Here is a 24157-nt window from a genome sequence, read left to right on the forward strand (position 1 = left end):
GTGACCCAAATAAGTTTGTTTTGTTTTTGCTTGGTTTCTTGGCTTATTTCTATATTTCTATCATGACCATGAGGTGCATTTACCCAGTAGTACATGGCATTGAAAGCCTTTTTGTGGGCAGAGCTGAGACACCTGGAATTGGACGTATCAAGGACCCTGTGAAGGGCAAGTTAATTAGCTTAATTAATCAATGATTTTAGAATCATGTGTGTTTGTAAATGCTTATCACGCTTTTCAGTTCCTTCCCAAAAGCTTAAGCCCATGCAACTGCAGAAACACACTGTTATGAAACCCTCTTTTCAGGGACCTGTTGCAAGGAAACCAGCTGGTGGCAATCATCTGTACACTGTTTATAAGAAATCTTCAAGTCATGGCAACTTGTTTTAATTCAAGTTGAGAAATTTGTACAACAAAGTTCATTTTACTGTACAACAAAGTTCATTTTACTGTACAGCAAAGTTAATTTTACTTTAAGGCAGCAACTGAACTTTCTTGAATTTCAGAAGCTATATTTTTAGATTTGACGTAATATTTAATAAACTTATCTTAAACGTTGTCACGTGCTGTTTAAAATAAAAACAGTTCCTTCAAGAACTTGGCATCCTTTTGTCACATTACAGTGGGTTCTTCGATTGGCAAAGTCCTTAAAAACACTCTTGAAAGCAGTAATATATCTCTTATGTTCTTATGGCATTGAAGTTTTTAAAAAATAGTTCAAGTCAGTTTTGGTATGTCAGTTATTGGGTATCAGCCCATGGTTTACTGACACTGTCCTGTATGCTCAAATGGAGCCCGTTTACCATGGATCCTCTGTTATAGAACAGTCCTCCTGTGTCTACACTGTGAAGGGAGCCCCATGTCTGCTGGTGCCCAGTGTGGAGTGGTAACGGAGGTGCTTTAGACACAATCTGTGAATTCTGGGTGGGAGCCATGCAACTGGTACTGCCGGCCGGGCATGTACTCTGAGTCTTTGTGCTTTGAAGAAAAGCCAACTGGGTCTGTGACTGAACCAGATTCTGAATCAGACTTTGGGTCAGGATGTGATTCTGATGGTGGCTCGGGGTTAGGATCTGCTGGTTTGGATGAGTCAGTGCTCTGGTCAGGTTAAGGTTGTGGTGATGGTTAGGGTGTATCTGTAGTTTATCCCTCCAGTCCTCCTGCTGCTGCCGATGGATCTTCATGTGAGCATTTCTACTTTTGATTTTATAGAACATCCTGTAAAGACATTTTACAAGGTCAAAGGGAAGGCTGAACAACACTTCATATGAAACAAAGACCATGAATGTCAATATTGTCAGTACTATAACACAGGCAAAACTGGTCTATGCTTACTTTCCGCACTGTTTGCAGGGAAAGTTTGTGGGAAGTGGTGGGGTAGGAATCAATCTGTCAATGCTGGCTTGGTTAACCATCATCTTTGTGGCTGGTGTCACCTGCTGGGCAATGCAAAACTCAAAAACATGACATTGTACGAACCACGTGGGATCTATTGTATGTGATGGTTCTGTAAAAAGTTGTATTCATTTAATGTGCAGTGTTTGTTTTGTATGCGATTGAGGTAAGAATGCGCAAAAGCAATCAGATAAAAACAACTGATTATCATTCACATTGTTGTCTTAAATGAAAAGTCAGACTTTATTATAAAAAACATTACACACCGATCATCGGCTCTTATGCTAGTATTGAATGACACTGTGCTGTAATCAAAGTCAGTCTTACCTGACTGATGATGGCTGCAATTCTCTCGTCCTCCAGACTTTCCTTTTCTCTCTCCCTCTGCTTGTTTTGTTTCTCTGAGAGCCTCTTGGAGTTGTAGTAGAATTCAATACACTGTGACACCTGCTTTGTTCTCACCTGAAAGTATGACAACTGTAAATACTCTGATATTTGGTGGTTTTATAGTAGCAAATATATTACCAATATATTACCATTTTGTGTATGAAGGAGAAGTCTTTCCCATAAATTGTAAATGCTTTATGGAACAGCTTTTGTTCACTCAAAGTCCACATGTCCATGCCTAAATGGAAAGTGAAATTGGATTAGTCTCATTTATAACATGCTGACCGTAAAAGTTTTCGACGTTCAACAAATGAGTGTTTACCAGAATAGTGATAGTTTTCTGATGGAGGGGAGTTTTCAAACAACAGCATCTCCAGTGCTGCCTGTTACCAGGAAAAATAAGGAAATTAAATAACATGCTGCATTATTTTGTGAAAGACATGCATCATAAGAAGTCAGAAAGCAATCACAAAATATAAATCTACAAGCATGAATTCATAATGAATATTGCACTCACTAAAATGTTTCCCTGGCAATGAGACAGGCTATGAAGAGCAAGCTCCAGATTGGCGCCACCTCCTGGTAGAACACTGGAGGCACTCAGGTCAAGAAGATTCTCCACTGAGGTTTGAGATCACACTCATTAATGTATAGAAAAAAACAGTGTTTTAATGGTAATTGAAATATGTTATTTTGATTACCGTGCTGTAAAAGTGTGTCATTTTCCTCTAGCTCTGCCCAAGGTTTCCACAACATCTCCTCCCTGACTGGTTCCTCTGGACACACCTCAGGATCTCTTCCTGTTATCAAATCTGGCAGCTCAGCTTGGAACTCTGGGCCTATATTTATGAACCTTGAGTGTAAATGTGACAAAGTTTCATGAAATCAGTTGTCTCAAAGAAGCTTGACAAATAAGTTTCTTAAAGGGGTCATATGATGAGATTTTAAGTTTTCCTTTCTCTGGAGTTTTTCAAGCTGTTCTTGAATAGATAAGATCCCTAAAGTTGCAAAGATTAAAGTTTCAAACCCAAAGAGATATTCTTTATAAAAGTTGAGACTTGTCCACGCCCTCACGCCTCATTTAAACACACCTCCACATGTCTATGTCACTGTGTGGGAAGATTTGCATAACACTGACCAAATGTTCATGAAAAAGAATGAAAGCCTAATTTTCCATTGATGATTAAAATGTGAGTTTTGAGCAGTGTAGAGTAGTGCTAGTTCTTTGTCATTTCTCCAATCATAAATGCAGACATGGTTTTATGTTTACGTAGCGTGATACACAATGCAACGCGTAAAAAGACAATATAAGTCATTATAATAAGTAGTTATGTCACCACTGGTTGCTACAAATTCCTTGTTTGCAATGGGTTTTATTGTTTTTGTCTCATCGTGCCAGGACTCGGTATTACAGTTGGGTAAGAGGCATAATTTCCGTCACATGCTTGAGACATTCAGCCAATCACAACGCACTGGTTAGCTGGCCAATCAGAGCACACCTCGCTTTTCTTAACTATGAGCTTTGTAAAAATCGATGCGTTTCAGAAAGGCGAGGCATAGAGGAGAAACACATTATGTACAGTATATGGAAAATTATGTTTTTGACCTTAAACTGCATTTCATTGCACCAAATACACAAAATAGTGTTCTTTTAAGCAATCACCAATACACCAATACACCAATATATCAACCTCAAATTTGGAACACAACTTAGATTTATGTTTATATTTTCTAGCAGTTTTAGAGTAAAACATGAATTGGAAAAATGTTTCATGTAAAATTCTGTGCATTTTTGTGCATTTTCATGAAAATAAAATTAATTGTTGTTGTTTTTCACTTTTCAAACTTTTTTTTTTTTTCATTTATGTCTGTGGTCCAAAGCATTCAAGATTTGCGACAAGATTTTCATTTTCAGGTCTACAGTATGCACAAAAACTGAATAACAGGTAATAAATGGAACTGGAATTCAATAAATATAATTTACCATGAATCCCCTAAAAAACAAGATAGTAAATAATAAAAAGAACCATTATCAAACTACAGTAAAGTACATCAATTTCATTTAAATTAAAAAAGGTCATTTTGACCACCATGCGAACAATGCCAGAGGGTTAAAATTAGGAAGATTACACACAAACAAGCAGATGCTCAACCAATCAAGAAAAAAAACAAAAAAACTTTTGCATTATTTAACTCCCGACAGATTATTGTTGTCGAATAAGTTATGATTCTTTTTAACTGTTCAGACATGCTCTTAATAATAATAAGAAGAAGAATAAATCATTTGTATCAGGGGAAATAATATGAAATGCTTCCTGTATGACACCAATGCGTGACCAAAACTGAGAAGAAACAAACAAACATCTGAATGCTTACCTTTGTGAATCATCATCTTTCCTCTCGTCTGTCCACAGAGCTCTGTTTTCCACAGCTAGGGAAGACAATAGATTGCAGAAGAGCCCCGTTCCACTACGTGTCGGGTTCAGCATCGGAGGTGGCGTATAGTGAGGTGTAGTTTCTTCCCAGTTCTCCATGAGCTCTTTACTCATCTGGATCACACTGCTGAACGGGACTCCAGTGTATACAGAACTTGGAACATTCTAAGTGAGGCAAATAAAGCTGCATGTGAGTGATCTGCTTAAAATGATGCTGTAGAGCCAACCACAGCTCAACAGCTGAAAGCATAAATACTTGTGGTTTTAACCTGTAACAGTTAAAGTTTATATTTATTAAAAGTTGAGGGCTGGTAAGATTTTTTTATGTTTTGGAAAGACGTGTCTAATGCTCACCAAGGCTGCATTCATTTGGTCAAAAATACTATAAAAACAGTAATATTGTAAAATATTATTACAGTGTAAATAAAATATATATTTTAATATATTTTAAAAAGTAATTTATTCCTGTGATGAAAATGCCTGCAATTCTAATATATGATTCGCTGCTCAAAAAAACAGTTTCTATTATTACCAATGTAGCAAAAAGTTGCTTTGCTAATATATAAAAATAAATAGCATTTATTTGAAATTTTGTTGCAACATTATAATAGTCTTCACTGTCACTTATTCAGTGAAGATCTGAAGATCCATTATGAATTTGTTTAAAATCTTACTGACCCCAAACTTTTAAATGGTACAAAATTATTTAGTAAATTTAAAGGTCTTTGCCTTTGTGCTGGAGGACCCCAGAGATTTGTCCGAGGACCCGGAACCGAAGTTCAGTCCATTACCGAACCTTGTTCCTTCTCCAGACCCAGACCCCTGCACATGGAGACTAGACTGATGCAGAGAAGGTCCAAATGAATGGGATGATTGCCCAAACTGTCAAAAGATAAATAAATTAAAAATGGCTTTATAAAATGTAATTAATATTGCATGCTAGCATAAACAGAACATGAAAAATAAATGGGATGCTATGATGATAAAGCCATTGATGCATCAATCTAATATACTTGACCAGGCTAACAATCTGTCTGTGCAGATGACAGACCTGAGGCCATGTCGTGTGATCTTCGGATGTCCCGGGCTCGTGACCCAGCTCTTGCTGCAAGCAGGACTGAGGATGATGATGTTGAACCAGTGAAGGGTTGAGGGACATTTGCAGTGAACAGTCTAAGCAAGAAAAAATAACACTTTAGGTACGGCATGTCAAGACAGGTCAGCACACAAAAGATGGCGTTATGTTATCCGTACCTTTCTGCAGGGAGTTTATTTGTTTCAGATGAGGCCCTCCATGCTCTGAATAAACCATGGAGGAGTTTGAATCTTGTGGGAGGTGCTGCGTTAAGTCCAGGCCATTGTTATCGTCAGCTTGCAGCTGGAGCCAAATGGGGTGATTGAACCTGCCGGTGGAGGGCGAAGGTAAAGAGGGAAAGAACTGCAGCGACCCATCGATCTGAGTCTGTATCTGCGATTGGCTCAAGATCTGGCCAGGCAACAAGTGTTGAGGTCGTTTAGGAGGAGAAAAGGATGGAGCCGGCAGGGGTGTTGGCGGTGGGCTAAGAACCAGAGGGAAGGAGAGGTTATGTGAGGGAGGAGTAGAGTTGTTGAAGCTGCTCTGCTCTCCTCCACCCAGCATTCTGTAGGTGCTACGACTGCAAAACGCCTCGGAGAAAGAATCCAGTTTTTGTTGCTGGCGCCCAGTTATTTCATAGCTCTCTGATGCCTCTTGTTGGTGGCAGTGAGAACTCCAGTCAGTTTCATAAACTCCAGCTTGTGTCTTGTTCCTGTTCAGTCCCATAGAGGACACAGGGGACGTATTCCCCCAGTAAGCAGCGTTCGCTGATTGATCTATTCCATTCATAGAGCTCCCGGTGCCATTCGTGGCTTCGCACGGGACCTCAAACTGGCCGAGGCCACTCATTGATCCTTGTTGGTAAAGGTCGTGGCTTGACCTTTGTCCTTCTGTCTGAGGGCGAAACATGGGAGTGAAGGAGAGCGACTCGGGCTCCGGAGATGTATGGTCAGCCATGTGGCGTTTTGCAAATGGCTGCACCCTCGAGTTAAAAGACGCTCATAGCATCTGAAAACTGAAAAGACACACAAAGACAATCAGAAGTCATCAAAACCCTTTCAATCTCACGATCGTTAGTGAGCAAAACCACACAAACAAACACAATGAGATATGTTCCCAACCGCTGAATGGTTTGTCCTTCCTCTGTAACAATTGGTTTAAAGATAAATATTCACACCGAAATGCGGAAACATTACAGTGAAGATGAAAACGGAGAAACGTCTACAGCTTTTGAAAGAAAACAAACGGCCTTTGTTCTACGGCTTTTGTTTATCTTTTTACTTTCTCTCTCACCCTTCTTTCTCACTCTATATATCTAGTACTCACCGGTGTTGCCCTTTCTTTTTCCATAACCTGTTGATTTAAATTGTGTGCTTTCCCTTCATGTCGACCTGTGAGTTGTGTGCGACCCTTGTCTCCAAATAACAAAATTAAAATACTGCCACGTGTGAAAGCAGGTGCTCTCTCTAGCTCTTCCTCACTTGTGCACATTATCAGACTTAAATGTGAAAACACTTTCTCACACATATTTCGTTCACAGGTGCCACCGATCAAAAGGTAGTAAGTCTTCGGTTGTCATAGAGTCACTCCCTCCCTTAAAACCCAGAACCGAAAACCACATCCTGAGGAAGCAGTCACGGATCTCCCTCTATCTCTCTCTTTCTACATCTCTCTCTCCCTCTTCTCTCTTGCTCTCCTCCTTAACCTCTTTTCCTTCTCTGTCTATTTTTATCAGTTCTCCTACAACACAAGGCCGCATACTCACAGTCTCCCATTGATCACCATCTTCTCTCAGTCATGGTGAACAGACAGACGGTAGAGCAAACAGGGCTGAATCCGGACTAACAGATTTTTTGAACAATTAACAAAAGCTCTAGGATGAAAGTGTGTTGTCTTCAAAGATGCTGGCAAGTTATGAGACTTTTTGGGCTTATTGTGCTTGCGGCTCAGAGTGTTATCTTGAGATTCGCATCTGTTGTGGTTAGTGACTTGAGTGTAAAGAACGTAAGAGTTTTCAAACTGGCAGGTAAGGCGTGGGTGTGCGTGTAAGTGTATATGACATGAGTGAGAGCAAAGCTTCCTGTCGTGTGCGTGTGTGTGTCAGTCACAAGAACAAGACTGTGCATTATTTTGCATTTGTATGTGTTTGAACGGCTGTCTCTTTGTTAATGTTATGAGGTGTGTTAAATTATGAACTTTGAGATTTTGTGCATGCATATATGTGTGTGTTAATGTGTGATTTATTATTTTTTTTCTGTGCATGTGTTTGCGTGGGCGAACTGTGTTTACGCCAGTGAGAATCTGTTGTTGCTCAAAATCATGTGACGGGAAGTTGACCACGAAACAACGACAGAACAGGAAGTGGACAAGGGAAACCTCCGTACACCCCGCCTCCGCTCTCTCGCTCTCTTTCTGCAAGTGTATCCCTCTTATACCCACAATATAAAATCGTTTCCATACCGCATGCATTTTCTCAACACCCCTTTTTCCACCCACACGTAGTGTTTCCCTCTCTTTTCTTTCTTTTTCTCATCATTTTAACTGTTAATTCTTAGCTAACAGCAGTTCAGCCTAACCATGCATTATTATTTTGAATGACAGGTCTATACTACAGGTCCACCCACTCTGTCTCTCTGTGTCGTATCTCGGTCAGAGGCATTAAACTTTGAGAGACTGTTAATCTGGACGGCCCCCGCACAGTTTGTAGGTTTGGCTGATGAGGGCGTTGTTAATTCAGTGGTGAGTACAGTATGAATGTACCTGCAGAAATCACCTACACAAACCTCACCATTAGCATAATGTGGGTGAAAGAATAAAGGTGTAAGACGATGCACCAAGAGAAGACGTATTCCTAGACCAGAGAAATGTAGATTTATCACTCTCGCTGCCCTACTTCTTTAGCATTTGCCTTTTAAAATCAACTTTGTGCAAGTTTATACATTCTAGAACAGAGAGTGTGAGAACTTAGTACTTTAAATATCAGCTTTGTTCCATGAAATGTTTAATCATGAATCAATATTGCAAACCCCAAAAGTTATACGCGATCATATAATACTGAAGAATGGTGAGCGGGTTTAGGGGGGAGAGAAACAACATAGGATATAATTGATGGAAAGAGGAGTGTGGAGGCTGTTTTTCTAGTTTTCTGTCAGATGTCTGAAAGACTGAACAGAGGAGGGGGAAAGCAGCAGAGTGGTTTGGACTTTTTTTTTCCCTTCTCTCTCTATCATTCTATCAAACTGTTATCTTTGAGACAACCTTCATAAGTACATGCAGAGTGATCGCAGACTAATGTATCGAAAAATGACGTAGGAATGAAAGGAGAACCTAAAACTGTCGTTGAATGAATCATGAAGTTTAGGTTACAAAAATAAATGAATGTGTATTTTACTGGTTACGGCGCCTAAAACCTGTAGTTTCTAATTAATTTAGGTGCTTCTGCATTATTAGTCTGCTCCTGACTGATGCAGAGTGAAATGTGCTGATGATGCATTTTAGGAGGAGTAAGAATTCATTCATTTTTAAAACATCAGCTAAATTAGAGACGGCCGTTAAGCAAGCTTCTTGTAAATTTCAGTAGTCAAACTTTCCAGCCAATTACAATTGACAATATGTGGCCATAATTTTATATCAGGGAAGAGAATAGCTGGAAATACATGATGACATTAAAATCTATTTTACTGTTGTGTACATTTACTGCTGTAGATTCTGTAGCATTGTTAGGTCTTCTAGCATGAATTGCTAATAGTGTGAGGTTCTTAATTTAAACTGTATAAAAGTGTCTGCTAAATTATTTAATTAAATATAAATGTACAGTTCTTATGCTTGGCTGCCCATGTTTTCCCAACTCTAACAGTGGGCCTTTTTAAGTCATGAAAGCGTACACTATTACAAAAACAAAATTTTTTAGTTTTGCAGTTGTATACAATGTGCTGGTGGCATTTTGTAATAGCTAAATCAAATAAAAATGATAAACACAAAAGTGTTCGCATACTAGTTAGTGAATAAATGACCCAAAGTCCGTTGAAAGAAACAAAATCTGCAACTAAGAATTATTATATTTATGTATTTGCATGATTACTTATTTATTAATTTATTTATTGCCAGCATTTGTTTTCATAGTCCTTTTTTTGGTGCTAAATGTTACTCATTCTCCAGTCGACCCTTACTTAAATTCTGTCAATAAGGCGACTAATGGATCCGTTTTAGACCTGTACAAATAAAAATAAAAAATAAAGCGATTTTGGATGTTGGGGAGGATTTGTTTAAAAGGTTTTCAAATAAATAAATAAAAAATATATATAAAATGACAAAGAGGACAAAATCTGTATGCATCTCACTGAATCGTTGCAGTCTCATCCATATAATGATTACTGAACAGATATTTTAGAGACGAAAAAGAGCAAATTTAACATTCTCCACTGAGAGTCTTTCTGTGTTCTAATGTGTTTGAATCTATAGATGTTTTTCGCAAAAAGCTAAACATGAATTCTTATACATGGACATCAGATGCAATCTATCCTCATAACAGCTTTAATAAAATATTACATTTTCATGTCAATTATATTGTCAGTTATTTGTATAAGAAAAAAATTACAAAAAATATCTGATGTAAATATGTTTATTATCTAATGACATACAGAAAGCTGCTGATGGCTGTTTTTTTTTTCAAGATTTTGTTCATATTAAACAGGTGCTACTTATATTTTGCCTTTCATATTCAAATAGTAAAATATATTCGTAGTCAAATAACTGCAATGCAACGACTGTTAACTGATGTTTAAGGATCCAAACCTACATACAAGTACATCATCTATTTCTAAATGAAGACACACCATAGACTACTATTTTATATAGATCTAATTAGAATTACTATAGATGAAACCAGCTAAAAACATTCTTAAACTAATTTATCTGACACTGTGTGAATATGTGATTTGTGCGTTTACCTAAAATATCAGTCAGTTTACGTAAAGCCAATGCTACACAATCAATTTCAGATTCCATTATAAAAAGAAAAAAAAAAGCTAATGTGTTTTTGGAGACTTTGTCATGTTCAGTTTAACACAATACAAAATAATGTAGATCTGAGTTTAAAAATCAACTTAGCGTCCTTACAAAAAGCCCAACACCCATTCAGTACCTGAAAAAAAAAAAAAAACATAATACTGCGCCAAGTATTAATTATTCATATTAAAGATACATTTTTGGCCGCAGTTATCAGTATACAGGAAATATGTCCTTGGTGAATGTCAACATCCTCAAAGAATAGATACAAAACTCTTGCATAGACATAATTAAAAATATTAAAAAATGGTAAAAGTAACAAACGAGAAACTACTGCAATTCTATTAGTAGATTTCATGTTAAAATCTTTTTTTTTTTCAAGTGTAAAGTATAATCACAAAAATGTGTAGCTAATTATTTATTAAATACACTTTCAGGATTAATCATTGCTTGGATTAGTAGTCTGCAGCACCAAAGTCATAGAGGCGATTGTAGGACATTGCTGAGTGAAGATGAAATGCACAGAAAAGACAGAAGAATCAGACAATACATTATAAAGAGTCCACATTATGAATAATTTGCATGGTCCACCATCAACAAAAAATAGGTCATTACTAACTGCTGTTTGTGTTAAAGGGAAGAACCATGCACACACTTCCATATCCATAATCACTGACGCAGCTCTTCAAGGAACTACAATTGCACATAAAAGGCGAATCAAAAATGACCCTCAAAGCAAATGAATAAATCAACGTACCCATTAAAAAAATGTTTTCTGAAAATGACTTACAGAATTAGAAGCTGTGTTTCATTATAGAGTTTTTCGTAGTTAGAGCGCAGAACTAAGAACAGGTTTTCAAACTCCTTTTTTTCGCAAGATTATACGCAATCCAATTCTGTTTCTCATGAGAATGACTCACAGGGACACATGTCGTCTACAGGTTATCAGAAAATGATCAATATTCAACTTTGTCATTCGAGATGCGAAGAATGTCACAGAAGCCACTATAAAGTAGTCATGGAGCGAGCTATTAATAGTGCTGAAAATACTGATAAGTATTATCACAGTGCGCATCTCATAAACCAAATAATGTTCATTAATTAAAGATGTCTGTTAGTTAAATGTAAAAAAGTAAAAAAAAAAAAAAACCTCATTCAATCTACACTGCGATTCTAATATGTCCTCTATTCTCCAGTCGTTTTCCAAAACTAGGCCTCAACATCAATGAAATCTTTCATGCTACACGCAGATCCATGTTGCTTAGATTAAACTGTTTTTTTGCGCAAGTCTGATGCAATACACAATCTCATGACTTTCAAAAACAAGTGAAATGCACCTGCATTGCTTTTCATCCAAGATGTAAAAAAACAAACAAGATGAGTGTCAGCACAGCCATATCTGTCTTATAAAACCTTGTTTGCAGAACTGAAATATATGTTCTCATACTTGTAAAACACTTGCTACTAGTCACTTTTAGCACTCGCTAGCTCACTCCACTGTCTGTTGTTGTTGTCTTGTTCATAAACAGAGTAAGATGTCACTCACCTCTCAGTTCTGAAGTCAAGGCCTGCAGGACAGTTGAACTCTACGAGCTACATGCACGTCTGTGTAAACGAGTGAATGAAGGAGGGATGCACTGTTAAGGTAAGACAGACGTAGAGAAAGACATTGAGAGGATCTGCGGAGGCGTTAGTGATGGTTAACTTTTTTGGTACGGCAGACTTCTCTTGGTTCCTCTGATCTTTTGAAGCCATTGTCATTGTGATCCTGGAAACGAGTGAGAGAAAACATCATACACCGTAGAGGGAGAGAAAAAGAAAAAAAAAACGGTATTGCTCCAACTCAGACCTCAGAGGCAGCTCTCAGTTTGACAAAGCGCCTGTACTTGCCACTACTTCTTTTTATCCCTCTTGTATTTGATTGCTATTTAATGCTGTTAAATGCTGTTTGCTAAAAACAATTCTACCATGTTATATTTTATGGTATTAAATACTTTCAACCAGGGGTCCATGAAGGTACTTAATTTGGTAAGGAGAAGATGTTAATAATAATAATAAAAAAAGCATAATAAAATTAATCCACAGTGTTGGAATAGCAGAAGTGTTTTCCATTTAAACACGGTTGTTTTTGGCTATCACATGCTAAGAGCAGTTTTTAGTGCACTGACAATAAAACATAACAGATTTATTAATAGTCGAAATATTATTTAATATAAATTAATCAACCAAAATGCATTTGGAAGCTAGTTTAAAGAGTCAGATTGGCCCTTAAAGGAACAGTTCAACCTTCATGTTGTTCCAAACCAGTACGACATTCTTTCTTCTGCTGAACACAAAGACATTTTAAAGCAAGTTTTGACTTTTTATGTTTGTACAATGAAAGTTAAAGGGGTTCAAAACCAACACTGACTTGTATGAGACTGTGTTCCACAAAAGAAGTCATAGTATTTGGAGCAAACATGAGAGTTAATCATTGACAGAATTTTTATTTTAAAGATGGTTCCCATCTCTACGTGTAGCTGACATATTTCAGTAGGCCATTATTAATGACGAGGTATGAAAATGATTGTTGAAATTTCAGTGCAGCCGCCCTCATTCATTTTAGGGAGAGCCACTATTTCATGCAGAGATTTTGAAGAGTTTGACAAACAACGGTATATATTTGATATCGAAAGTCACACTTTTGCTGAGAATAATATAGTTTGGTGATGATGATGGTAGTGATAATGGAGGGGGTGATGCTTATGAAGAAACGTTTGAGATGAAGATGGGGCTCAAGATAAAAAGGTTTAATGAAGTTTAGTGATGTGAGTAGGCTGGAGCAGTAAAACCGAGAGTCAGGCATGACTGGGCATTGTTCGGTGACAAGTTTCACATCAACAGGGCGAGAGGGGGCGTTGTGTCTTTCTATCTTATTGAGAAGGAGGGAGGAAGAGGAGAGAGAGAAACAGCCAGACATGATAAAGCCAGTACACGACATGAAACGGTGAGTGTGGTTCAAAGTTACCAGAAATGTTTCCTGATTTTAAAGGCACTTCAAGTGAACAACTTGAGTTGATTAAGATAAGTCGCTGTGTGATTTGACTCCATTTTCAGAGTCTCAAAAAACCCGATTCACTGCCGTCAAAAGTTGCCCACAGTCAAAACGAAACTCCCATCCCCACAGAAAAGACACACACAATGACATAGGTGCACACAAACACACACACACACAAAGACATGAAGACACGTTTGACAAATACATGTAACACACACACGGGTTGGTGACCACACGCTGTCATCTCAAGAGTGCGACGTCGTGTTTTACCAGAAACACGTCGCTGTCTCCGACGACTCTGAAATATCACTGTACCCCCGCTGACATTCAGATCAACACACACATCCACAAACAGCTGTTACAAAGCCGTCTGAGACAGAATCACAGTATCACAACCACTTACTATGTGCACAGATATTATAAAAAAATATAAACAAATAATAGTATAATGACCAAACACAACTTGCTTTATTTCGGTTTATAATTTTAGAATTAAGTCAAATTAAGATTACAATACTTTGGTTATTACTGTGATCCAGTACTATTCTTTGTAAAATAATACAAAATGCATAAAATATTTATATTGGCATAGAGGAGTAACATAAAAAAGAATAGTTTGAAGCAGTTGTACAAATAAGTGTTTTATAGGCCTACCTCATTTTGTACTTACATTTCAATTAGTTAAACACAGCTCTAATATTTACAACAAAAGTGACACCAAAATGAGTGTCATTGATAGGGAAAAGTATGCCTGGTTTAGATCTTTAAGCGTAATAAAACTGGAAAGCACAAGCTAGCTGGTTCAGTCGGTGCACATTCATGCAGTTGAAATCTTGAAAGGTACAGTATGTTACATGTAGAAACTGTTGTTTTGTTCAGTCTTTATCTGAATATCTAATGCCCTTCATGTTTTTTCCCTTTTGATTTGAGTATTTGCCAAACATCTTTTAGTTCTCACCAAACATTTTTTTGTGATATATTTAAAAAAAATATACCTTGTACATTGTAAATTTCACTCAACTTGATTTAGATTTTATGAATATGAATTGTTCTCAATATAATTATAATTATTATTTTTATTGATACTATAAATAATTGCTCTTTTATAATGAACAGAAATTAGAAAAATGTGTTAATTTAATTTTAAAGGGTTCTGATGGTTTATCACTACCACTTAATTCAATAAATACATTTTGCTCTGCCATTGAAGTTTGTCTGGATTTTGGTCTTTTCTGTACTACAAAATGTTTCTTCTGTCTGTGGGTGGACATGCAAATGAACAGCCCTAACCACCACTTATATCTGGGAAAGTTCACAATCAGAATTAGATAAAGATTTCTAAGATCGATCTCTTTCTGTCTCATACACGTTAACACAGAGATTCAAGCCCAGAATATGGCTTATTGCGGAAGACAATATTATACGGGACCTGCACAAACAGAAGGTAAATAAATGAGAATTATGCACCATTGAAATTTCAGATTTCACCTATGACCTTACATTAATCAACACCAGACTTTCATAAAAGAACAAAAACAAATGGGTCATCATGTAATATACAAAATTACCAAATCTTGTTGTTATAACTTAAGAGGAACTTTCCCCCATATGCAGTAGTGCACATCCTGAGTAAAAAAAAAAAGAGTGTCTAGAATATTTTAATTACTGTGTATAAATCAAACTTTTTTGATAATGTCATCATGTTACTTATTTTTTGTTACACTGACCCCGTTCTGCATTTAGGTGCTGGAAGAAATGTTACTTTTTGACATGCTAAAGTGCAGGAAGTAATAGAGTTTTATATAGTTCATATCACGATCGCACATGACACACATACACACACCTGTTGACTATAGAGTCTTCCTTTTCCTGCCCTGAGAATTAACGACAAATGGCATAGAGCCAAGACACAAGCGCACAACAATTATATATTGTGTGTATAAAGTAAAGTTTCTTCATTCTAAAATACACAGATGTAAAAAAGGACAAGTAAATAGTTATCAGATTTAGTAGTTAAGCTGATTTATTTTTAAGGTGGTTTTATATAAACACGTCCTTGCACTGAAAGCAGACATGGAATACCTTTTTATTCAACTTAATTATTAGATAAGTGAAGTCCAGTTTAATACAGACAATGATTGATACAAGTTCTTTTAAATCACGTTATGATTTGAAATATCTAAAATACTTAAACTTGCAAAAAGACACTATTTTATGAGACCTCAGAGAAAATCAAACAGCTTTGAGACGATATGTGAGGATCTGCTTATATGAGTCTAACCATCTTAAGGATAAGACAACAGAACAGCCTGTTTGGGCCCAAGCTGAAACTTCTCTGAGGAGACCACGCTATCCACGGCTAGATTCGCAGCATCTGTGGTGAGGCGACCCTGAGCTTGTGTCGGCAGGTCGCTAAAAGTGAGGTTCATGTTTACAGGGGCATTTCCCCAGTTCATGCCAGTAAGGAAGCATTCGCTCTGATCCCAGAGGCGGACAAATGCTAATGAAGTGGGTGAACTGCAGAGGCTGACATATTCTCCGTGCAGAAGCGATCGTTCTTTTCCCCTCAGATGAGTGAGTGCTTTGAAGAAGTTACGAAGTGTTCCTCTTGCAGAGTCTGAATGAGTGGAAGACGGAGAGAGAGCAAGATGCAGTGTGCTGGATTTAAATTTGTAATTAGTACAGTGATGAGATCATATCTACTTGTTATGAATAGTCAGGTGAATAATCAAAATGTACTTTTGCTGTTGCATTTGTCTCTGCTGCTGGGTATTCCATGTCCCACATTATTTGAGGTTTTTCCTGTAAAGGAGGAATCTTAAGTCATCAGTGTTATAGAAATAAGATGGTAACTTTGTTAAATATAAATATAAGACTGAGGCCTAGAAGCTACTCGCTTCTAATGCTTTTAGTTACTCAAGCTTGATTTTATGCATTGGGAAATGTGTCAGATGGCAATTCATAACGCAACGCAAGTGGCTATATAGCACATTTACAACTACAAAGTTTATGACTATTTTACAAAGTCATAGCAGAGCAGCAATAGGTTGAAGACTAAGTATTATCATACCTACCTTAATATAGCGCATCTGGCTTAAAGGAAATGGCTTGATTTGTATTTTTTTATTTATTCTTTTCTATGACCTGGTCTAAGCATCTCTTGAAACAGGCCAAACTGAAATACATATTATCAATAGAAGTCTTTAAGAACTAAATTAAGAATGGATTTTAAATTCCAATTCAGTCTGTGAATGAAAAAGGAATTTAAACTGAGGTAGGTGAAGAACTGAAATATGGCATTACAAGAAAGCATAATTAAAATCAAGAACTGAAAGAAAAAAATTAACTTGGAATATTTACATGACAAGAATGAATGAATGTTTACAAATGTCTGAAGTTGACATGAATTAAAAAATTCTAAATGCATGTTACTATGAACAATTTACCTGTGTGTTTTTTTGGTTTTGTAATTCTTTAGTCACAACATAAAATAAAACACCAGCTAATTCCTTTTCATTGCAATATTAGAAAATGTAGTATTATTTGGCCTTAAATAAACAGACAGACAGACAAAAAAAAATAGATAGATATGAAAATGTACGTATGAATTTGCATATGAAAATATGTTGCTGATATATTTCATCATATTGAATTAACTATTGTTTTTGTGAACCAAGTTACCAGGGTTAATTCAGTCACAATCTGTGGAGTGGGACCCATTCAATTCAAATTCAAACTAATGAATTTAAAGGGAGCCAATTTTTTAATTCTGAATTTCGCAACCAAACACTGATTCAGCAACCCATTTATTTATGCTCTATTTACCCCAAGCTTCAGTCCGACCTCATCTCCAGCGCTGAACACAGGTGTACCCGGGAGGGTGAACAGCAGCATTTGATAAAGCCTTACAGGCACTGCTGGAGTTCTGGAGGCAAGAGAACCCAGAGACCGTCCACTCAGACTCCAGCCCAGACTCGTCTGCAGGTTCATCATGATAGAAACCAGTGACAGATCCTATTAGAACTCTGAAAGTCATGAGGAGAAAGAGAGAGGTTCTGATAAAAAGGTGAAAGCTGAAAAAAATAATTGGTTCTTGAAAACTCAAGGAAACAGATATTGGAAAGACACTTGGCCCAAGTAGAGTGAGCAAGCAGCAGTGCTCAATACCCCATCTGGCCAGCAGGTGTAAACAAATCAGGAGAATATCACTATTTAGATAACAGACACATACACTTTTATCTTCTGCTCACCTTGGTAGAATATAGCTTGTATAGATGACCAGGAGTATGTGTGTATGTATGTATGTATGTATGTATGTATGTATATATATATATATATATATATATATATATATATATATATATATATATATATATATATATATATTTATACTTCTGTATAAATGTAATTCTAATATCTTAAATCTGCTGTTTGTCTAAGAAAAGATATAAGATCTTACTTGTTTTCCTCTTTAATGCTTCCTTTCTCAACTATCTATTCATCTGCCCATATTCACTGTCCACAAAAATAGGCCTGGCTTTACGATTTCCACTTTTCTTATAGGCACTTAGTCTGATTTTCTTAGTGACAGCTGTAACGTTGTTGAACCAAATTAAATTCAGCACTATAGAGCTATCTGGAAAAGACACAGCAACAAACACAAAGAGAGAGAGAGAGAGAGAAAGAGAGAGAGAGAGGGCAGGGGTGGGGAAATACAATGATGTTTTATATGTTAACACATGCTGAATATTTGTATTGTAGTATTAATCTAATTTAATTTCCATTTATGAAATTCCTCATCTGCTTCAAAAAAACAAAAAAAAAAAAACAAAGGTGAAACTCCTAATTCTCTACTTCAGGCTTTTAGACTTTCAATAATATTATGCATAGAGAGATCAAAAAAGCTAATTTAGAGATCTGTTTTGGATGTAGACATGGATGATAATGACAATGTACAGCCCTTTGGCATGTTAGCAAGTCTTATAAGGTATACCAGGGTCAAAGGTCACTCTTCTTCTTTTTTTCGCTTGGCTCAGCAGAGATACGCTTCTCAGTGTCTACTTCAGGTTTAAATGAAACCAGGTTTAGTTTATCCAGCTGGTATTCTTGCACAGTGTGTACTGGACCCAGAACAAGGCCCTTCACCTTCATCTGGGTCATATAGTCCAGCTTTTCCTCCACTCCTACAGACAGAATGAGAGAAAGAGAAGTAACTTTTTATATAGTGTTGATATATAAGAATTAAAAAAGTTAAACATTACATTATTCATTTAGCTTACGCTTTTATCCAAAATGACTTACAGTACAATTGCTATATATGTCAGAGGTCGCACGCCTCTGGAGCAACTAGGGGTTAAGTGTCTTGCTCAGGGACACATTGGTGTCTCACAGTGGATTCGAACCTGGGTCTCTCACACCAAAGGCAAAGCATTAAGTAGCCTATGTGCAGTTTGCAGTACTGATCAACTTAAAAAAAAAATCTAAAATGGCTTTATACTTGTTATTCAAATAACAAACTGGTGTGGGCAGAAAAAAAATCCCATTTACATTTCAGTCCATTTCCAGAGAAGGCGTTAACGTCACATATCTGGTACAGAGGACCTTCGTTCCACCCGTTCATCTCACGAATGGGTTTACAGTGTGAGGCCTGTACTATGACTATTGCTCCTGCTAACACGCCAGTCCATCCGAGCCATAATAAAACCTGTAGAAAATATGCAAATCTATATCAGACAGACAGACTGTTTCATTTGAATTTCATAATCCTCATGTAGGTTGCCTTCACAGCTGTACTGGTGATTTTAATTACCTCGTCTTTGGTGAGGCCAGTATACTTCACTCCAGCATTCTTCAGGACAGTGACCTTTACGCAGCCAATTCTTTTTTAGTTTCTCAAGTTATTAGCTGTTTTTCCTGATCCACCTCCTTAAGTTCTATATCCTTTATTTGCTCTCTTTATCACTTTAAGGACAGCCTTTTAAATATGCTGGATTAAAACAGATGAAAATTGAAAAGGATTAACAAAAAAAAAAGAAAAGAAAAAAAAAACTAGTTAACAGATTCATTACATCATAATAAAATAAGGTTTATTGTTTATATATATATATATATATATATATATATATATATATATATATAGAGAGAGAGAGAGAGAGAGAGAGAGAGAGTCAGCCTTTATTTAAAAAAAGGATACTATAACTGCTGCTGTCATAGTAGCTTGATATACATACACGTATAATAAAAATTATATTAACAATAAATAAATAATTCAAAAACAAAAATATATAAAAAACACAGTTAACTGCCTGTACAGAGCTGAGGCGAGGCATCCTTTGTGTTTTCAGGCAGAACACAGAGCACAGTTTAGTGGTCAATTCAGTTTAATGAAGATGACTTCATCTGTTCCCGCCCCTTACAGCCTACATACAGTACATACAGCACTGAAGGAGTAACAGAGAGTGAGTTCATGCACATGTCACATATGCATAAAATCAAAGTATTTTCATTGGCCTTGAGAAGGAAAATGGCACACAGTTTAAATAATTTTTTGATCCATACCCAGAATTAGGCCACGACTGCCCCAGAATGTCCATTGAAAAGCAATTTAGTAATAAATGCAATAATTGTAGAATACATAAGTCACAGAATAACCACTAAGTCACAGAAACCAATTCTCACAAATACTTGCTTTCAGTGCGCTTAACACCCAAGATAGAAGCAGACGCAGAGCTGTATTTTTATCCTGTCACAGGAAGGTGAAACCAACACAACTGTAAAGTTCTTAAAATATTCTCAAAGACACATCGTCCCTGCGTGCTATTCTGTCTTCTTCCGTCAGTTTAAGATGAACAATACCATCTAAGGGGAAGAGAAAGAGTCTGAGGAGTGTGGTTTGTTTTCTCTGTGCTCCCTAAGGTCACAAAACGCTGGACTTTTGGTAGTTCCAAGGATAGCAAAGTCCACTAAAGGAGCTTTTTGGCATTTGGCTCCCAAACTCTGGAATAGCCTTCCTGATAAAGCTGGGGTTCAGACACACTCTCTCTGTTTAAATCTAGATTAAAAACACATCTCTTTCACCAAGCGTTTAAATAGTGCATCTCATAATTTTGGACTGCAGTTATAACTGATCAAAAGCACATTATTGTTCTTTAGCTTGGGATAAACTATTTAATTTCTCTTTGTTGTAACAGCAGCTACACTGATTATGTCTCTATTTGTTTCTCTGTTAAACAGAATTTACACAAGCTCCAGTCTGAGAAGAGATGATGTCAGTAATGCTGTTAATACTGTTCATTGTCTGTTTGATGACTTCTATATCTTTAATAGATTTTTCTGTACATTCAGTCACCTCTGATAATATACTGCTAAATATTGTAGAAACTAAATGTTCTGCATAATTGCTTTGCAATGATTTGGATTATAAAAGCGCTATACAAATAAACTTGAACTGAATTGAATTGAATTGCTCTGCGTGATGCCCTGCAGGGGTCTGGGTGGACCTTCCTAAGCCTGACTGATCCTGCTCTACAGAAAATGACAGACCTCAAGCAGATGGTTTTATCTATTTTTTCCCCAAGTGTGTTTATTTTTACTGTTGTAGGCTTGAGGAGCCAGTAAGATTGTGTTTGAGAAGATGCAGAATTGCCCTTCATTGCAATCCTGGCCACTAGTTTTCTGTAAAGTATGTATGAACTGTGTATGTGAATGTCTTTTTGGAGACAATTTTGTACCTCACAGAACTTTTCACTAAACAGTTTTTTTCTTAGTGTGATGAACATAAAAAAAAATCTAAATGACCTTTAACTACTAAATATAAAGGTTTCCATGGATGTTAAAGGATCTTCATGGAACCATCAATGAAAATAAAGAAACTTTATTTTTATGAGGGTTGTATGAATTACAATGCAGTTTATAGTAAAACTTCGTTTTTAACTATTTTATCTGATACATGTGTGTTGCCAATTATAATAAACAATTATTTTGTTTAAAAACACAAGTAAAGTAAATAACAAAAATTTACAAAATACAGTATGCTATAAAGTTTTCCATGTAGATATTACACATACAAGACAGCACATGTGCTTATAAATTATTGTACAGATAATTATTGTTAACTGAATAGGCTTTTGGATTTATATAATATGACGGTATAACAATTATTATGGGCTTTTTAGGCAAATTACATTAATTTATTTGCATTGTTAAAAACGTTGCTGATTTGTAAAAACAAGGTTAAACGTTTATAAACGTTCTTAGTTAATGTGCTAAATGTAATTGGGCTTGCATGTTGAGGACATAAAGTGCCCTCTAGTGGCAGTTTGTGAATGGACTGACCACCTCGATCCTTTCCACCATCTTTTGTGAGAAACGTGACACATTTCTTCGCGATTCATGGATGAATAAGGAACAAGGTTTATTTAAAATAGAAATTAGAACAATAGAATTTATAGAACTTTATAATGCAAGTCTTATGATTGATTTAATTATTCGTTTTTATTGATTTAATACTTGTTGCAGAATAAAAGTACTAATTTCTTTACAAAAAACTAAACAAATAAAATAAAGTTGTCGCCCCCATCATTTGAATGACAATGTCATTTTTTTGTGGTAAATGTTTGCATGCACAGAATATTCTTTTTGCATATTATATTATATTTTGTAGATTTTATTAACTGTTTTCAAAGAAAAAGTCTGGTATTTAGCTATTTTAACACTTAACATTAAAATGTTTCTCTTAAATTATGTTAAGGAATTGTGTCCTAAAACAACAATGTAAATTAATTCAAGAGGGAACCATTTTCGTTTGATATACTGTAAGCATTGACTGCACCAGTGTAAGAAAGTGGATCCAGTTTCACACAAAACACAAAACATAACTTTAGTACTCATTTCATTTTTTATTATATCTTTAGATCTACATGTCTCTGTACGAAGATCAACTTATATATCCTATACATAAACTGTAACAACTCTTTCACAGCTTAGTCTTTCCAAACCTGTGCACAGTGTTGAAATTCATCTGAGACATAAAGGACTGTCTGTATCCGTGTGGCTAGCCAGGAAAAGCATAAGACAACAGAACAGCCTGTTTTGGCCCAAGCTCTAATTTCTCTATTGACACTGTACTACCCACAGCTAGATTCTCTGTATCTGTGGAAGCACAGACTCGAGCCTCAGCGGGCAGGTCACTATTGGTCAGGGTCATGGTAACAGAGTCACTTCCCCAGTTTAAGGCTACCAGGAAGCGTTCGCTCTGGTCCCAAAAGCGGAGAAATGCTAATGAAGTGGATGAATTGTAAAGGCTGACATATTCTCCATGCAGAAGCGATCGCTCTTTTACTTTCAGATCACTGAGTGTTTTAAAGAAGTCTCGCACTGCGATACGCTCCTCCTGTACAGTCTGAGTCAAAAGAACAAAAGAAAGAAACAGAGTGTGTTTTTAAAATCTGCAACTGCTAGAGTGCTATGTAGAGCAATGTGAAAATGTGAAAATGAAAATCTACCTTTGCTGTTGCATTGTCATCTTCTGCATGACTTTCAAGTTCCCACATTTCTTCAGGTTTCTCCTGTATAAGTGTTATTATGTCAGGTTTGATCAAAATCTTAATTTTCAGTTTAATATACAAGACAGCATGCTCTACTCACCCCAGCCTTCAGTCCGACCTCATCTCCAGCGCTGAACACAGGTGTGCCCGGGAGGGTGAACAGCAGCATTTGATAGAGCCTTACAGGCACTGCTGGAGTTCTGGAGGCAAGAGAACCCCGAGTCCGTCCACTCAGACTCCAGCCCAGACTCGTCTGCAGGTGACTGGAGTAGAGTAACTGTATCTCCTTGGCCTGTTTTTCACCGGGCTCTGCCAGATCAGGCAGTCCAGTCAAGAGCAGGTCAACACTTAACCGGTTCAGCAGATGAGAGACGTCATCCACGGAGAGACCAGTGACTGATCCCATCAGAGCTCTGAAAGTCATGGGGAGAAAGAGATGGAAACATCTGAGTACCCTGAAGTCAGGCTCTGTCTGTGTACCCTTTGTTTTCACTAGCTGTGATCAGCACCCAAATCTGGCCACCAGGTGTCTCTGTTCTACTAAACAAATGTCCTCCTTACAAATTCCAATAACTACCAAACTTCAAAAACTTCCACAGCATACTGTTTTTTGGTCCCATCTGTTTTGTTGAATGTGTCTTGAACAGATTGCCAGGCTTCTGTGTTTGTGAAGTTGTTCAGATGAGATATGAAGATGCCGTCCACCCCCTTCTTCAGCCAGTATATGCAGGTTTCCTATAATAAAAATGGAGAATAGAACAAATAAATCTGTTTATATGGCTAAGCATTGATTAATAAAATATTGTTATATTAATTACATTACTCATAATAGTAAAACAAACTTTTAAAGTCCATTTACACTATAGTTAAACAATTTTAAGTTAGCAAGAGTTATTTATATAATCTAAACAAAGTTATATTTATTTGATCAAAAATAAAGTAAAAACAGCAGCCTAGTAAAATAATATTACAATATAAAATAGTCTGTTTTCTATTTAAATGTATTTGAAAAAAGTGTTTATTCCTGTGATGGCAAAGCTGAATTTTCAGCAGGCTTTACTCCAGTCTTCAATGTCACATTATCATTCAGAATGGCTAATTTAGTACTCAGAAGACTTTTCTTATAATCATTAGTATTGAAAGAGTTTGTAAGGCTTAATTTTGTTGCGGAAATTATGATGAACTTTCCCTGATTTTCTTTCTTTTTTTTTTTTTTTTTTTACAATTTAGAATTCTTAATTGACCCTTCTGATAAATTTTAATTTTAATCATTGCTGAA

The 24157-nt window shown here is 36.5% G+C and overlaps 2 protein-coding genes and 1 pseudogene across 5 annotated transcripts in view; all 3 read right to left on the minus strand.

Annotated features, from left to right (window-relative positions):
* Positions 1–337: 337 nt before the first annotated feature.
* On the minus strand, positions 338–12347 carry LOC128017206 (uncharacterized). 4 transcript variants are annotated; one of them, XM_052602477.1, is made up of 12 exons: positions 6616–6915; positions 5469–6304; positions 5266–5387; positions 4944–5096; positions 4156–4379; positions 2481–2632; positions 2297–2400; positions 2102–2162; positions 1929–2017; positions 1720–1854; positions 1333–1433; positions 338–1215 (listed from the first exon to the last, which is right to left on the minus strand). In XM_052602477.1, exons 2-12 carry the CDS (start codon positions 6244–6246, stop codon positions 738–740), a joined length of 2397 nt encoding a protein of 798 aa, XP_052458437.1. In that variant the 5' UTR covers positions 6247–6304; positions 6616–6915; the 3' UTR covers positions 338–737. The 4 variants fall into 4 exon arrangements, with proteins under 4 accessions (XP_052458437.1, XP_052458435.1, XP_052458436.1 ...); XM_052602475.1 differs by lacking the exon at positions 6616–6915 and adding an exon at positions 11843–12347 and having other exon boundaries at positions 387–1215; positions 1333–1436; XM_052602476.1 differs by lacking the exon at positions 6616–6915 and adding an exon at positions 7055–7086 and having other exon boundaries at positions 387–1215; positions 1333–1436.
* A 2614-nt stretch (positions 12348–14961) lies between these two features.
* LOC128017523 (4F2 cell-surface antigen heavy chain-like) lies at positions 14962–19662 on the minus strand (annotated as a pseudogene).
* A 2557-nt stretch (positions 19663–22219) lies between these two features.
* The window catches only part of LOC128017209 (4F2 cell-surface antigen heavy chain), a 5695-nt gene continuing 3757 nt past the window's right edge, over positions 22220–24157 (minus strand). Inside the window, exons 6-9 of the mRNA XM_052602480.1 lie at positions 23483–23613; positions 22979–23291; positions 22837–22899; positions 22220–22733 (exon numbers count right to left, since the gene is read on the minus strand). Of these exons, the coding sequence (XP_052458440.1) occupies positions 22386–22733; positions 22837–22899; positions 22979–23291; positions 23483–23613 (855 nt within the window). The 3' untranslated portion in view covers positions 22220–22385. The remainder of the gene's footprint in view (positions 22734–22836; positions 22900–22978; positions 23292–23482; positions 23614–24157) is intronic.

Source organism: Carassius gibelio, chromosome A7, assembly GCF_023724105.1.
Source record: "Carassius gibelio isolate Cgi1373 ecotype wild population from Czech Republic chromosome A7, carGib1.2-hapl.c, whole genome shotgun sequence".
Lineage (NCBI taxonomy): Eukaryota > Metazoa > Chordata > Actinopteri > Cypriniformes > Cyprinidae > Carassius > Carassius gibelio.